The 17,394-nt window shown below is 35.2% G+C and overlaps 1 protein-coding gene across 4 annotated transcripts in view; it reads left to right on the forward strand.

The window, feature by feature from the left end:
• The window catches only part of LOC146533523 (NACHT domain- and WD repeat-containing protein 1), a 38,224-nt gene that overhangs the window by 15,268 nt on the left and 5,562 nt on the right, over positions 1–17,394 (forward strand). The window contains exons 2-19 of one of the 4 annotated variants that reach the window (XM_085193992.1): positions 679–702; positions 8,311–8,456; positions 8,548–8,736; positions 9,251–9,418; positions 9,787–9,937; positions 10,372–10,528; positions 10,794–10,946; positions 11,067–11,239; positions 11,826–11,918; positions 12,096–12,224; positions 12,895–13,000; positions 13,586–13,748; positions 14,021–14,229; positions 14,661–14,919; positions 15,374–15,552; positions 15,837–15,913; positions 16,060–16,608; positions 17,106–17,223. In XM_085193992.1, the coding sequence (XP_085050118.1) occupies positions 679–702; positions 8,311–8,456; positions 8,548–8,736; positions 9,251–9,418; positions 9,787–9,937; positions 10,372–10,528; positions 10,794–10,946; positions 11,067–11,239; positions 11,826–11,918; positions 12,096–12,224; positions 12,895–13,000; positions 13,586–13,748; positions 14,021–14,229; positions 14,661–14,919; positions 15,374–15,552; positions 15,837–15,913; positions 16,060–16,608; positions 17,106–17,223 (3,043 nt within the window). Of the gene's footprint in view, positions 1–678; positions 724–8,289; positions 8,457–8,547; positions 8,737–9,250; positions 9,419–9,786; positions 9,938–10,371; positions 10,529–10,793; positions 10,947–11,066; positions 11,240–11,825; positions 11,919–12,095; positions 12,225–12,894; positions 13,001–13,585; positions 13,749–14,020; positions 14,230–14,660; positions 14,920–15,373; positions 15,553–15,836; positions 15,914–16,059; positions 16,609–17,105; positions 17,224–17,394 lie in introns of all 4 variants that reach the window. The other 3 variants (XM_085193995.1, XM_085193993.1, XM_085193994.1) reach the window with 3 other exon arrangements.

Here is a 17,394-nt window from a genome sequence, read left to right on the forward strand (position 1 = left end):
TCGCGATTACAGTCACGCTTGTGTCCCTGCGTCACGACGGTACACAATATAATTTAGGCTAAGTTTTCAAATAAAAATAACCACAATCGTTAAGTTTCAAGTTCATCTTTAAGCGGAATAATCCAAATATTTTTTTTCTAATTCTCTCCTTTATAATTTAGCTCTATTTATTTTTTTATGTTCACGCTGTATCCCTATCGGGGTAGCGGAGCGGCCCTCCAACCTCCAGTACCATCGACATTGAGCTCTCAAATGTCAACTATAACTAACGATTTTACTATGTAATAAATGAACACGTATAATTTATATTTATGTTTTATATTATGTATACGTGTGTATGTATATTATTATATGGTTTATATTTTTATGTATTTTATTTATTTCTTTTATTTAGAATATCCGTAATATTTTATTACAATTATATATTATATGTATAACTATTTATTATATGTATATTTATATATTTATTGGTTGTATATGTATGTATATTTTACTTCTGCACACCTGCATACTTATTATCCCACATGACAAAGTTGGCTGGGAGAGGATGCTTTTAGCGTTAAGCCCGCCTTTTGTACATTGTTTTTTTGTAATTTTGTGCAATAAAGTATATATAAATAAATAAATATGTATGTATTTTTATTTTATATATAAAGTATTATTTATGTTTTGATCCAGGTATACGCTGGCGGAGAACAAAAGGTTGTCAAGATTGCCGTGACAGTATGTCGCATATTGTTTTGAGTTTTATCTTCTTTGTTCATAATTATATTATACGCTAACATTTTAACTAACACATTTAAATACATATTGTTTCATACTCTGAATTATTTTAAAATATATCTACTTCCTTACTAATTTTATAACTTGGGAACTACTTGACTAAATGCTAAATGAAGAGATTCTTTTTGTGTTGGATAGTTCATCTATTGAGGAAGGCTATATTCTATAAAAAAACAACACCTTAATTATTTTGGTGTAACCTTTAATTGTACATTTCATAGTAACCGACGAATAACATCATATGTTACCTGACACCTCACATGGCTAACTACGTACCTAAATAATAAATATATACTCAAAATGCAAATGAGACAAGAGCGTGCACAATCGCTGGAAGCTGTTACTAATTGAGATGGCAACCGCGACGTGAACGCTCGTATACCCTGCCGTGTTCATCTGTAAGAAAGATAAATGAGAAAATCTATTATAATTTTTTTTTTTCCCCGCTCCCCGCTTACAGAAGGCTAGGTAGAGGGAACCTAGTGTTAAGTGAACTTAAGTTAACCAACAATCTGTCTCGTGTATGGTCTCATTATATGTAACACTAGCGGACGCGCGCAGCTCCGCTTGCGTATTTTGGGGTGACTTCTAATAAACCATGAAACATGTGTTCAATTAAATACTTTTAAGAGTCTAAATATCGAATTTTATAAAAATCGGTGGCGATTTAAGAATTTTCCCATACAAACTTTCAACCCCTTATTTGCACCCTTAGGGGGTGAATTCTAGAAAACCATGAAACATGTGTTTAATTATATACGTTTAAGAGTCTGAATTTCAAATTTTATAAAAATTGGTGACGATTTAAAAAAATCCTATACAAACTTTCAACCCCTTATTTGCACCTTTAGGGGGTGAATTCTAGAAAACCATGAAACATGTGTTTAATTATATACGTTTAAGAGTCTGAATTTCAAATTTTATAAAAATTGGTGACGATTTAAAAAAATCCTATACAAACTTTCAACCCCTTATTTGCACCTTTAGGGGGTGAATTCTAGAAAACCATGAAACATGTGTTTAATTATATACGTTTAAGAGTCTGAATTTCAAATTTTATAAAAATTGGTGACGATTTAAAAAAAACCTATACAAACTTTCAACCCCTTATTTGCACCCTTAGGGGGAGAATTCTAGAAAACGATGAAACACGTGTTCAATTAAATACTTTTAAAAATCTAAATTTCAAATTTTATAAAAATCGGTGCCGATTTAAATTTTTTTCCATACGAACTTTGAACCCCTATTTCACCCCTTTAGGGTTAAAATTTTTCAAAATCCCTTCTTAGTGGATGTCCAGATTACGAAAGTAAACATCTGTCCAAATTTAACGTTTCTACGCACAGCGGTTACAGCTGTGCGCGCGTCTTACCTCAGTCAGTGAGGACAAGTCCTTTTATATATATAGATTACAAGTTTTATATCAGATTGTATTTATAAAGGAAATACTTCAAACCCTGAGCTTCCATGATCCCGTAGCGACACTGTCGACCCGGCAACAATTGCAGGAAGCTTAAATATTTACAGTGCTATCTAGAACGCGCGTCACGACCACGTCACGTGACGTCTGAACCACTCCCATTTTCACGCCTTTCTAAATGAATTTTAATAATATGAACATTTATTAAAAAATTGATTTTCAAAAGGATACCTAAATTCTCCTGTGACATATTATCTATTCGTTGCCATTATTAAACAGTACACAGGTACCTACTTGAAACCAGAGCGAAGAAAAAAAAAAAAGAAGAAATTTAAATAAATATTTCATCTGCTCGAGTAGGAATCGAACCCACAACCAGTCGGTTTAATAAATATATTTTTATTTAATTTATGTTTTTATAACACGTACTGATCCATATTTATTTAGAAAACGTATAAAAATTTGAACGTAGCGAGATTAATACGTTTTCTAAATAAGTACTTTTCTTTTCTAAGTGTGGAATAACACACAAAAATGTCAAAAAAACACTAATCCAATAAAAACATGATGTAAACATAATTCAGACAGATTGGTCCGTGAATACTTCTGAAAGAAGCTTTACACGAGTGCTTAAAGACTTGTCTTCATTTTTCTGACACAAAATCTAACAAATTTGCTAAGGCAAGATTTAAAAAATAACGAAATATTTTTTTGATTATTATGCCTGAAGCATTGTACAATACATCCAAATTATACAATTATTTTTCTGAATTCTCATGCAAAAGACAATTTCTTATCAAGAAAAATAATTGGTATGATCGTATGTATCATCTTATACTAAATATTTTATTTCATTCAGTTTACAAATATGATTTTTTGATTAATTACGAAAATATGGAAAATTTTGTGTCTCCGTTCTCCTACAAATTTCTCCTTCTTAATTTCTTTGTGCACTTTGTACATAATCCCTTAGCTACATGTCAAATATCAACTTTCTAAGTCCATTAGTTTCGTCTGTGTTGTCTATCAATCACTCGGTAACGGCAGAACATTTTATTTGTTCATATTAAGAAAAAAGTCACCGTAATTAACAAATAGTATTTTTTTTATTATTGTTACGCTCTGTTTTGTTATTAGCTGACCTGGACCAAAACAAAGCTGGCAAAGTATACAAAGTACGAAACAAAATATTTAAATGTTTTGTTGTACTTTACTAAGCAAGTAAGGCAAAAGCTCAAATATTTGCGGCGTATCTGGGGCGCGCGTCACGACGACGTCACGCGTGACGTCAGCGCCCCTCCCTCAACCACGCCCATCCCGCGGGATCAAGGGATAAACTTGGTTTGCCTTGATATTGAATGCTGTATTTTATTCTTTAGCTTCACCCTCTATCCCGCGTATAACATTGCGTGTTGATTGGCGAAATTCAACGTCCCGCTTTACTTGTTCAAGAGCGAGGAAATAAAATTTACTTATGTGCGCCACTATTTTCTTCATCATAGTATATTTGAACTCATTTAAATTTCACGCTTTATATTTACCCCTAGCAGGATAGCCAGAGACAACGAAGAAACATTAGGGTGTCTGCACACATCTTTCACCTCGACCCACACACATGTTCATACCCTCCGGGAGGTCCTCATGGTTTTTACGTGACCTTCCTCCAGTATATTTGATATCAATTTGATTTTGTAAAATTTCTTACCTAAGTCGTAAATAGTCTGTGGCAAGACTATTAGATATTGTTTTATAATCTGTTATTCAACAGTTGACAGCCGCGGGCGGGGAATACGTCAAGTATTTTTAAATTCAAAGATCAGCCGATGCTTCAAATTGTGCCCCCGTAATACCTTTTCTAATAAATGTGTTCCCTTTGAATAGATTTATCCAAAAATGTCGGCTGTAAAATAAAGGGTGCTTATTAAATTGTTGGGATCGAGGGTTGACTGAAACCTTTGTGATACTGTTAGCCGGTAAGTCTATACTAAGTACTTATCATAAAATGATCTAGTTAAATATTTTACTTTAACTTTGTAGATTTTTCATGAAATATATTTTTTCCGTGTTAAGAAGAAATACTTAGGCGGAAAATGTGCTATAAGTATCTACAGTACAAAATTCGTATATATAATTTCTATAAGCATTAATCTATTACAGTGAATCAAGAAAACAAATAATATTGTGAAACAACCATAACTCTGTAATAACACATAAGAGCTAAAAATAATGAATCCATTACATTAAAGTGTGATGGCAGGCATATTGTTTTATATGTACCTACAATATTAGTAATATTCGAAAGTAATGTACATAAAATTGTACATGCTATAATGATAATTACAAAAACATTTATGTAACCTAGTGTTAAAACTCTCCGTTCTCAACATATCACCCTATTTTCGAGACATTACATGTTGGATATTACGTGTAAGAAAATAATTCACTCCCTTGAATGGAAATCAAACCCACAACCGTCACGTCTTCTGTCAAACGCTGTGCAGCTACGCACCGACTACATTTAAAATTATATTATAACATATACGACATAGGACACTGTTCATCAGGTCGGTGATTTGATATGCTAACGTATTTATAATAACAATGTGAATATTAAATGTCTTATAAGAAATATGTATACATAGTATACCGTCGTGACGAGTGGACGCAAGCGTGTGACTGTAACGCGACGGTCGTGGGTTCGATTCCAGGAAATGAATTATTATTTATTAAAATTTTCATTTTTTCGCTATGGTACCAAGACAAAAGCGCGGCGTTGAGTTCCGCCACTCAACACGGAATATCTCGAATTCAGCGGAAAATGGGGAACGGAGTGTCTGAACATTTGGTTCCCTCTATCTGTCCTATGTCTGGCTATGAGCCAGTGAAAAAAGGCGTGAAACTGCTCTGGTTTATTCTAGTTGAAACACACATATGGCACATATGGAAATTTGGCAACCGAGTTTTTAACATAAGGTTCCCTTTACCCAAACCGCTAAATAATACAGAATATCGTAAATATATTATATTATTTTATTCTTAAAAAAATTATACATTTACCCCGAACAAATTCAATACACCTTTGCTTGTAATCAATATACTCGTGGCGGAAAGCTTTTAAAGCTATATGATTTTTTAATCGGATCGCTACAAGCTGATACAAACTCATCTAAGCTTATTGGATTATTATTTTTATGCGCCGTTTAAACGTTTTAAAATTTATTATATGGGAATAAAGGATAAAAATGGTTGGAAAATAATAATACTGAGTATCTATATATATAAAAGGACTTGTCCTCACTGACTGAGGTAAGACGCACGCACAGCCGTAACCGCTGTGCGTAGAAACGTGAAATTTGGACAGATGTTTACTTTTGTAATCTGGACATCCACTAAGAAGGGATTTTGAAAAATTTTAACCCTAAAGGGGTAAAATAGGGGCTCAAAGTTTGTATGGAATAAAATTTAAATCGGCACCGATTGTTATAAAATTTGAAATTTAGTTTTTTAAAAATATTTAATTGAACATGTGTTTCATGGTTTTCTAGAATTCACCCCCTAAGGGTGCAAATAAGGCGTTGAAAGTTTGTATGGAAAAATCTTTAAATCGCTACCGATTTTTATAAAATTTGAAATTTAGACTCTTAAAAATATTTAATCGAATATATGTTTCATGGGTTATTAGAATTCACCCCTAAATACGCAAGCGAAGCTGCGCGCGTCCGCTAGTTATTTATAAAAAAAAAATAATTCGTCACCACGCTATTTAAACTTATAAAGTGTATTATTGCGAGGGTCGTGAGTTCGATCCCAGTATGAGGTAATTATTATCATTTCGGAGCTCTGGATGGCACAAAGTGCGTCGTTGCGTTCCGAAGATATATTACATACATACTATCTTTAAAATTGCGGCTTCGCCCGCGGAGTTAAATCGCTAATCCTAAATAACATAGAAGCTATTGCCCTTAATATAATATAGCCTATGGCTATAGCCTGCCTTGAAAAATGGACTATACAAGTTAATAATGATTTATTTAATAATTTTTTAAAATATTATTCCGTACTTAGGAATGAAAACATATAAAAATTTAAACATAGCGGGATTTGAACCCGCGCGTCGGGGACGATTTCCAAGAAGCGCGAGTTAAAATCCCGCTACCTTAATTTTTTTATGTTTTGTAAAAAGTACCTAATATTATTTTCACCTGGTAAATACGTTCTGAGATTACCTCGTTTAGGCAAACAAACTCTTTAATAATATTAGTAGATATAATTATGTAGGTATGTATGTATAAATGAGATATAAATAATTTCAAATGTAAAGACACGTTCGTTACACAACCGTACTTTGGAAGTACGTGACTTGTTCAATTGTTTCTTTGTCAGTGTAGCTTCAACTAAATTTATGTCATTTATATTTTCTTCTTAATATAAATATATTTATAAAAAAAATTAAAAGGATCAATCTAAATATTGAAAATGGTTTTGCATTTTTTTTTACTTTTATATAATCCCATTCCATAATCCCATCAGCCACCCACACATTATTATAAGATATAAAAAAATAAAAAAATACCTTCTTAAAACGCAGCCATAATAATAAAGAAGTTTCAATATTCCTCTCAAAGCATTATATTAGTTCGTATAAAGCTCTTTGCTATTCTTGTTTAAAATAGATCCACTTAGAACTAAAACTGAATACAATTCAATTTGTTTTCATATTGCACTTTGAACTTTTTACTTTGAAAGGGTAAAGGATGAGTTTAGTTTACAATAGTTGTTTGTTATAAAGCTCCGGCTTACCTCAGCCGTTAATGTTATTTTAATATAAATGTGAATCATATTGTTAGTTAAGTGTATTGTTATTGAAACGATTAGCGTGATGAAAATCTAAAACAATAATCATTTATCAATTCAAAGTAATTCTGGAAGTAAGAGCGTCCCAAAAAATGTCGCCAGCTTTATAATATTAGTGTTTTATAATTTTTGAAATGAAAATTTGCAAACATATAGATATGACCACGTAGATGGTTTTAGGTGAAAAAAAAAATTTAAAAATTCAAAAATTCATTTCTCGCTTCGCTCAACATGTGAACACTACTGAGATTTTGCGAGAGCAGCGAGTCAAAATTGTGGTCCGGTTCGCGCTCCTAGTAATATTAGTGTTTTAATTTTTTTTTTGTATCTTTACCAAGGACGTCACTATGGCGATAAACTAATATCGCTTATTTATCCAATGTAGTATCGTCATACTCGTAGCTCGTTCCATATATATTATTTATGTAAATATTTATAAACGTAACACGCCTTGTGTTATTCTTGATTGAAGTGCTGTTTGACAGATTGAACGTTTGTATAGGAATAATATAAATATTTTGTTTAAGCTATAATAGGTTTCTAAGTAATTTCTGCATTACAGTTTCGATCCCGATATCGAATAATTCTTATTCTTATTTCATATTCTTTGTTCTAGAATTTATTTATTTTATTGTAGAATTCCATCAACTCTGCAATTGTTATATTAAATGATTGAATAACTTTTACCAACTTTGTTAACTTTTTATTTTTTACCATATCAAGTCATTGGTTATGCATCTTAATTTTACGCTACGGCGTAGAATATGCGTAGAGCTTACGTAGACCACCTCGCAACTCTAATGACTCCATTAAAGATAAAACGAAGCTGTTAATATTTTTTTATTAGCAATATTTAAGAACTATTATGCAACTTACTTAATTTACTTTTGTTGTAGAATAACCAAACAACAGAACAGTAATCAGTCAAGTAATTTGTCAAATGATAAGATTACCGCTTAAGCTTTAAGCTTTAAATATGATCAATGCCCGAAATCCACTGAAACTTCAATGAAATATTTAAATGTTTCAGTGGATTGCGGTCAATGATCATATTTAAATTATACACATTTCCCGATCTTATATATAACACATATATAAGATCTAGTTCCAAGCGTGAAGCTTACAAAAAATACGTACCTTAAGAGTTTCTAGACAATAATTACATGCAACTCTGATAATAAATAAATTTACATATATACTACTAATAAAATTAGCTTATTAATAAATCGTAGACCTAATTGCTGCGCCCGCAGGTCACCGTCGTACCGCGTGACGAAGCCGTCGATCGATGCGAGCGCGGAGCAACCTGCCCAAGAGTTGCTGGAGCCGGTGCCCTCGTTCAAAGATAAGAAGCCGCAGCTGAAAGGTCCAAGACCGCCTGTGGGGTCTAGTGTTTCAGGTAAGTTTTGTTTGAAGTGAATTTAATGCTACGTAAAAAAATACATACATTTTAAGAAAGAATACTTTAAACTCTACCACTACTATTCCAGATTCCATCTCCCTCTCGTCTCCAGTAGCGTGCGCATCTCCACGCGAGGATGTCGAAGGCCCCCCGATGCCGGCCAACGTGGCCGCGTTGCCCGAAGAGCACAGGTCTTACCTGCTGGGCAGGCTGCCCGGGCAGAGGACCAGGCGACGACGCGCTATGGTCATATATGTGTGTGCTGCGGACTCACAGGGTAAGTTTGGAATATGTGCAGCAAAATTGTTTATATAATAGCAATAATATTGCAGAATACAAATATAGAAATAAAGGAAATTTTGTAATAAAATTGGACGGATTTATTACTACTATTCTTAATATTTTTTTGTTATATAACTAAATAAACATATTAATAAACTAGGATTTGAAAATTTCGAGGCCGTTAAATGCAATAAAGAACACTACTTTTTGAACAATAATAATTATGTTAAATAAATAGAAACTGAAAAATTAAGGATAAAGAATAAAACGATGCGATTGACATGTTGATAATAAAAAAATCTTTAAGCAAAAGAAAAAAACAAGCCTATTTTGCCAATTCGTAGCTGCCAAATTGTTAAACTTTCTGAACTTTTGCACATACTCGTCTCGGGAACTAAATATACAAAAGTAAGAAAAATCCTATAATCAAAACTGTACAGTCATCCACAGCTGACCTCAGGGCGGCCACGATTCGTCGACTGTACTATACATAAATCTCTCTCCCCCAGACTGCTGTGCAGAGAAGGGCGCGCTGCACTGCGGCGTGGCGGCGCGCCTACGCATGCGGGCCCGCAAGCGCGGGTGGCGCGTCCACGTGGCCGACCTGCACTGGCGGTCGCCGCTGGAACAGCAAAGGGACCACCGTTTCCCAGTGCTTTGTATTGCTGAGTTGGCTCGTAAGTTTTTTATTTTTAAATGATCGATGATAAAGTAAAAATATAGCGGAGTGCACTGAGGAGGTGAACGTTAATGCGCGTTATAAACGAGTAAAAGGTATATTTGGGTTCAGTGGACGTGGTGTTGTGAGATAACATCTGTCTGTCAACGTCATGGTTGGAGGTTGGATCTCACCTTGGTGGAATAACAAAATTTAATTTATTTGGATTTCTCGTTCTGGTAGATGAAACATGCATTTTCTCGAAAATTGGATGGAAAGTGTAAACTGACCCTGCTATTGAAAGAAAAACGTCACGTTGATCTTTTATTTTTTAATATATATATTTTTACTTTCTTTTATTTTAATTTATTTTTCTATATATTACAGGCCAATCAGAACTAGCAGCCATAGTACCGGTTCTATTCCTGAACGCTAATCTCGGGACGCCATTATTACCGCATACATTGGAGTGTGCGGATTTCAAGGCGGCGTTAGACACAGCGGAGGATGAAAATGATAAAATTTTATTGAACAAATGGTATGTATTAGTATTCAAATTATTTATTATGGACTAAGCTTAACAAAATGTATTTCAGAAGAAAACTAAATTTTTTGTTTATATAGTACTAATAGGTAGGTACTAGAATTATTATAAGATACGAAGATTACCGTTATCTTATATGTTTTTAGTTTCCCGTTTATTTTTATCGATAAGTAGTGTGTGTAATGTGTGACCGGTAAATAGTTTAGTTTAGTGTAAAGATATTCAATTTTCTCGTAACCATTGACTTATGCGTCGAGATATAGCAAAGATATTATTCTTCGAATGGCGGAACTTAGGGTTAGATTTTGTCCTACTATTAGAATCGAATATCTTTAATAAGTATTTTGTTTCTTTTATTTTAATTTTATTTACCTACCGTGGTAAGACGCGGTAGTACACTCGAACGAACTATAACGTGTTACGTGCAGGTACACGCTGGACAGCAGCACGACGCCGCCGTGCTACCGGCTGGCACGCGGCGCGCCGGCGCGCTGGCGCCGCGAGATGGCGCGCGCACTCGGCGTGCTCGTGCGCACCCTGCCGCAGGAGGCCTGCGACGCGTACCTCACCACGGTACTCGAGCAGGTCAGCTCGCCTCGCTCGTTAATCATGATATGCCTGACGTGACTGTTTATCAATAGCTACAGAAAATTATCTGTTTTTATAAACATACATACTATAAAGCGTTTTATGATTTAGTTCCATTATTATAATTTATACACATATGCTCTACAAGTCCATCATTTGTGCTGTATAAACTTTTAACGAAAGACCGATACAATAGAGAATTACTAAAAAAGATGATCCCTAAATTCCTACTAAGATTAATAAGATTATTGGTCTACAACAGGAAGTGCAGCACACAGTGCTGATGAGCTCGGAGGCGGCGCGGCGCTGCGTGTGGGTGTGCCGCGCCGGCGCCGCGCACGATGCGCCCGACGCCGACGCGGACCACTACCGTGAGCTGCAGAGACGCCTCGCCAACCTGCAGAAGGATCTTAAGGTTACTTTTTTGTTTTTGAGCCTAAAGTGTAAAAGTATATAGGTTTAAGATTGAATAGTGGATAGTTTAGAAGATATTTGTTATTTAAGAAAATATTTTTTATTTGTTTAACCTCCACAGCTGCACCTGAGCGAGCGCAACATAATACGCGCGAGCGTGCGCGGGCGACCCGGCGCCGACGACGAGTACGCGGCCGGCGTGAAGGCGGCGTTGTCCGACCGCCTCGACGTGCTGTTCGACGCGCTGGTCGGCGAGGCGGAGACGCCAGCCGGCTACTGCGGGATACCTGCTAGGTGACTTGTTTTTACTAGGTAGCTGCGGATTCTGCATACCCCTTCTTACCTGGGAGTCAAAAATGGAACTATGTAACTTGAAGTTAGATAGATCTGAGGGCCAAATCCTCTGCTTACCTGGAAGTAGACAATAAGTAAGTCGAATCAATGTTGAATTATGTTGTCCAAAATAATGTTTACTGAGATATAATAGGTATGCCGTATACTTCATTGGTTTAACCTGATATAATCTAGTCTAGCTAGTGGTAAGTAGTTTAGGTTAGGTTGTGGTTCTCAGTTCCTGCCTTCTGACTTCTAAATAATTATTTTTATGTTATATAGAAAACTATAGGCTATATTTTATTAGTCATTAGATTAATAATTATTCAATGTTACCCTCTATTCCTGTGAAAAATAAAACGATATTAATTTATGTTCTCTGTTTTCTATAAATTTTTTAGCTTTCTTGAAGCTTTTCTCAAGAAAGTGGGGAAAGTAATTTATAACATATTACAATTATTTTATCTTATGCACCCACAAAATAAATTCCAGCCCGGGAAAATTGTATAAAAAGAATTATATATAATTAAAGTTTATTTTATTACAGCTTGTTTGATGAAGTCAGCGAACATCTCTCGTTCTGTCAAAAGGTGACCCAATGCACTTCCAACCGTGAAATAACGTTGAACGAACTTAAAACGTAAGTTATGATTTTTCTTACAAATAAATAAGAATCGAAAAACCACATATTTCATTATAATAATTCAAATAAATATTTAAAAAAAAATTAATATCGAGTTGCTTTAAAATATTAACAGATTGTTTAGTTAATTATTTAGTTTCATTTATGTGAGAAAATGTTGTGCATTTTGTCCAGATATGTCCGTGGTGACAGCTCAGTGCCGCTCGCGCTGCTCGGCGGCGCGGGCTGCGGCAAGGCCACGCTGCTGGCGCGCGCCGCCGCCCTCGCGCCCACCGTGCTGCCGGATGTCGCGCTCATACTCAGGTATTGTATACGAGAGGAAGCATTTAGAAGTTCTTAATTCCAGATATAAGTCCGTTGACTTAATATTATTATTTCTGGAAGGTGTCCTTAACTGCTGTGGGCTAAATCCTAAGATATGTAACTATACTTCGATATTTTAAATTATGCCTATAAATTATCATTCCAAATTTGCGTTTTTATTTTATATTGAAAAGAATAATTTGATGCATTAAAGAATACTGATGGCTGAATTGACTATTTGAAACAGCCGCATTTGACCGACTATAATATGATGTGACCAGTATAAAATTGCTCGTACCAATGAGCATAACATTTTTGCCAATATTTCCAGCTAAACATTAATCGGTCATGAAGTTGCATTTTTTGCACCGTTTGTTGCGTTATCAACGCGCATGTGAATATACAATACTACTTACCTAAGTTCAATAAATAAGACTTCTACGCTAAATTAGGTTATTTTTTTTATATTTAAGGTAACTAAAAAACATCATCATTATAATTAAAAAATCTTAGTAATAATTGCTAAAACTTTGGCACCCAACACATATACGATATACCAAAGTACGCTAGCCAAATCGTCGAACGTACATACATATACGAGTATGTACGTATGTATGTATATACCCACATGTATATTAGCCGCAACACTGACATAACCACCGTTCCTTAGGTTCGTAGGTTTAACACCACAGTCGAGCAGTTCCCACCAGCTTCTAAAGTCCATCGTCGACCAGCTTCACGTACTGCAGCACGGCACTGTGTACCGGGGACGTAACGTACGCACTTTAATTTGTTTTTTTTTTATATTTTTGTTTTTATAAGTTTTTTTTTTTGTGTATATAATATTATGTTGAATAATAAAAATATATAGATATGATATGATATGATATAGATATAAATTTATGAAAAAAATGGCACATCACTAGCTGCACTATGTAAAGAATTGTCACTTCCCTAGTTAAGTTTAAAAGTAGAATATTTTTAAAAACAGTTGTACAATAAAAAAGACGTCCATGGATGTTAAAGTTTTGTACTCGTATATCTAATAATTATGGACTAAACCAAAATTAATATTCAAATTTTAAATATGCAATTGTTATTTCTGTAAGATTACATTTTGCATCATATAAACATTTTTATAGATATTTAAAATAATTAGAATATCTAGAATTCAAATAAAAAGAGAATAAACTGTCTTGATATTGGGTAGGGAACTAGTGTGAAGACATTCCATTCTCCACTTTCCGTTTAATTTTTTAGTATTTTTTCCGATTGTGAAGCAAGCCCACGTACTCGTTGAGTTCATACTCTCTAAATAATAAAATACAACCAAAAACATAAAATTAATTAATTTAAACCAGGAAGCCACAACCCTATCATCAGCCCTCGCCCGTCTCCTCGAAGCTCTCGGCCGCACTCGTCCAGTACTCCTGTGCATAGCGGGCGCTGACGCCTTGCGAGGAGCGAGATGGCTGCCTTCCAAACTACCGGATAACGTAAAGATGATTGTTACTGTTACTGAAGGTTAGTTGACATTGAGTATTTTAAAAGTAACCATAGTTATCGTACATTTGAATGAATTAATTATCTTTAAAATTTTCAATTATTGTATATTTCCTAGACCTGTGCGATTGAATCAATCATTTTTCTTGTCATTACCATTAATTTTGATATTGATAATTTTTGGTCTACGTCGAAACTCCTTTACTTTTGTTGAGTTATTTTTGGAGAATTTAAGCCCAATACTTTCTAAAGCTATAATACATTTCAAATATTTTCTTACACTATGTCGGCAGAAAAAGACGAGCCGTCCAGCTCAGCAATAATGGCGGTGCTGTCCTCTGAAGATGGCCCCCGCGTGGTACGCGCTCCGGCCGCGGGCGCGGAGGAGGCGCGCGCGGTGCTCTGCGCGTGCGCCGCCGCCTACAGCCGATCCGGCGCTGCCACGCCGCCCGCGCGTGCCCTGCACGCCGTACTCAAGTGCACGCTGCCGCTCTACGCCAAGGTACGCCGACACCTCAACTCACCTCATGTAGCCCCTGAATCAAAAATTAAAAAAACTCGTCTACTGTCATCAACTTCTTCATACATGCCTTCCGGGGGGTCTTCATGCTTTTTACGTGACCATCTTCCAGTATCTTTACTGCTGTATTTTCGAAGGTCAACCAAGGTTACCCCTCTCTTACCGGTCACTTTTCCACTATAAACGTTTTTTGCTATTCTTTCATCAACCTGCTGAGCACGTTCCCCTTCATTCTCACGTGACATTATCACTCTCTTTCTCTCATTTATTTTATTATTGGAGTTTCTTAGAATGGTTCTTTTGATTTCTGTGGTGTACGCTTACAAATTATTAATATAATTACAATACATACATAATAACGTACATAATAAATAAATAAAAAACTAAGTACATAATAAATAATGAAATTCCAGATTCTAGCCTGGCAAATATCTCTATCAGCGGAGACATTCACCGAGCAAACGGAGCCGGAGACCACACCAGAGCTGGTCATCTGCGAGGACCTGGAAGGTCAGCTGGAACAGATCCTGATAACCACTGAAGCTGCACTCGGGGAGGAGAGAGTTAGAGCGGCTTTATCTTTACTAACAGCGTCGAGGAGAGGATTGGATGATACAGAGATCTTGGATTTGTTGGCCCATGATGAGCTGTTTCGGAGTGAAGAGACTTATTGTGAGTTTTTTAAATATTTTTGTGTTACTCCGTTACGACCTATTTTAAGTTATTCATTATTTAAGATCTAAAATCTATACCTACTCTATGATAATATTATACCCTTTTTATTTAAGATATATGAAAATAATTCAAGTCTATATGACATATGGACATGGTATTTAACGATAACGTGGTAAAAGCATTAAGAGTCTACCCTCAACAATGATACTCGTAAGTGAAAAAAATTGTACTCACACGAAGTTACGGGTACAAATTTTGTTTAGGTCAGTTATTCTTCTAAAGACATAAATGAGTTAACGTCTTCAATTGTAATTTATTTATTTGTATACACGAACATGTGTGTAGTCATACCATATGTGCGGGAAGACATTATGTGGATGAGTAAGCACATGTAAACGTGCAAAGTTTCTCTCTCTCTCTCTCTCTCAACTACTACTGTGTCGGTTCTTAGTGCCTTGGGCTCCGGGCGCGCTGCTGTGGCCGCAGCTGAGCGCGCTGCTGGCGCCGTGGCTGCGAAGCGACGCGCGCGGGGCCTCGCGCTGGCGCGACGCCGCGCTCGCCGCCACCGCCGCCGACCGCTACCACGCACACGTGGCGGCCGCCAGGGCCACGCTCCTGGACTACTATGAGGTCTCGTCTCTCTCGCTTGTTGCTATTGTCTTGTACGTAATTACTGTGACGAAACAAAAAACGAGAAAATTTAAAAAAAAATCTCTGTTTGACACATTGAATGATTTTATTCTGTGTTTTGTTAAATTATTTACCAAATAATGTTAATCTATGTTTATATGATAATATCACAACGATGATAAATAACAATATTATACATTTTAAAATAAATACCCCTACTAAAAAGTGCGTAGATGGGCTCTACATATTTTTGAATGAAAATATGAATTTACATTTACTTACAGGGCGTGTGGTACATCGAAAACGACCCAAAAATGACTGGTCGTTTAGTGTCGCAGGAAAATAAGTTTTCTGAAGAATGGTAAGCATCATATAATTTTAATTTGCTTTTTCTTTTTAGAAAATTATTCAGATTCAAATTTAATAATGATACCAACAAACAAATATACCAATATATTTCCTATCATAAATTTATTCATATTTATATACATATATTTTTCTTTTCAGGTACAACACTAGAAAATTCGACGAGCTACCATTCCAACACTACCATCTACTAAAGGAAGATCCAGAAGCGTTTGCCATGAAGCCCTATTTCACAAAACTCGATTGGATTCACGACAAGTTGGCAGCTACTGACTGCGGTCATTTCCTAGAAGACATAGCGCTAGTCCACATCGACCCACTTCCAGAACACTTGGAATTACTTAAAGAAGTATTCGAAACTCATTCGTACGCCTTGGACTACGATCATTCACAATTCTACGGTCTTTTACGGTGGACTTTAGAGAAAAAACATCGTGATGACATCGATTTAAATAGTGATATAGTCCAAGAGTGGTTTAAAATAGTCTGGGAACCTCCAGTACCAACATTCTATCCGGCCAACGAGGATTTCTGGAAGATTACAGAGAGTAGGGAAAAGAGAGATTTGTCTATGGTCGAAGGATTTGACAGCAAGTCGTATGATTTGATAGTTAGATTCGATACAAGAGGGAAATTTGTTGCTACCGTGTCTACGGAAAGAGAGGAAATCTGTGTTTGGGATGTATTAAGGTGAGAAATATGTGTTTTTCTAATATATTTGAAAAATTTATTCAACCAACTATGGTACACCATTTTAATAAAACCATGTAGCTCTTGCTTTTGTACTTACGAATTTTATACATATTTTTTAAAAACTAAAAGTATATTATTCAAAATATGGTAAAATATATAAAAATCCTATTCCTTTAGTGTCAACTAAGTAAATCTTTATGCTTGAGTAATACGTTCATCGTCTTGATAAAATTTCTCATATACGGTTTTTTATAAGTTTTGCAAATCTGTTTATATTATAAATTAATAAAAAAATCATCTAGTTATAAATAATTGAACTTAAATGTAGCAAAGTTAACGTCTCAACTAGCAATTTTTTCCATAAATCAGGCAATCATTATCAATGTCTCATTGATGGGTAGGTAATCACACGTTGGTTTACCCTACCTTACTTTATCTAAAAGAAATTGAGCTTTAATATCTACAGTAAAATATTGTATATACAATGTTTTCAGATGTAAACTAGTTAGAAAAATAGTGGGAGTGACGCATCCCATCAACTTAGTGCCCATAGACGAGTACAGGTGTGTAGTGTTGTGCCGCAGAGAGTTGAGAGTGTATGATTTGGATCAGGTAAATTAATATATATTTATTGTTTCTTTTAACCTAATCTATGAATGTTGCTTGAATACATGCTTTTTATGCATAATGGTAACCGAGTGGGAATCGAACCCACGACCGTTGGTTTACTAGTTCTAAATTTTTTATGAGTTTTGTCAATAACGTTACCTTATGATATATAAA

This window comes from Heliconius melpomene, chromosome 12 (assembly GCF_056956725.1).
Source record: "Heliconius melpomene rosina isolate 202511_hmr_F chromosome 12, ASM5695672v1, whole genome shotgun sequence".
NCBI classification, from domain to species: Eukaryota; Metazoa; Arthropoda; class Insecta; order Lepidoptera; family Nymphalidae; genus Heliconius; species Heliconius melpomene.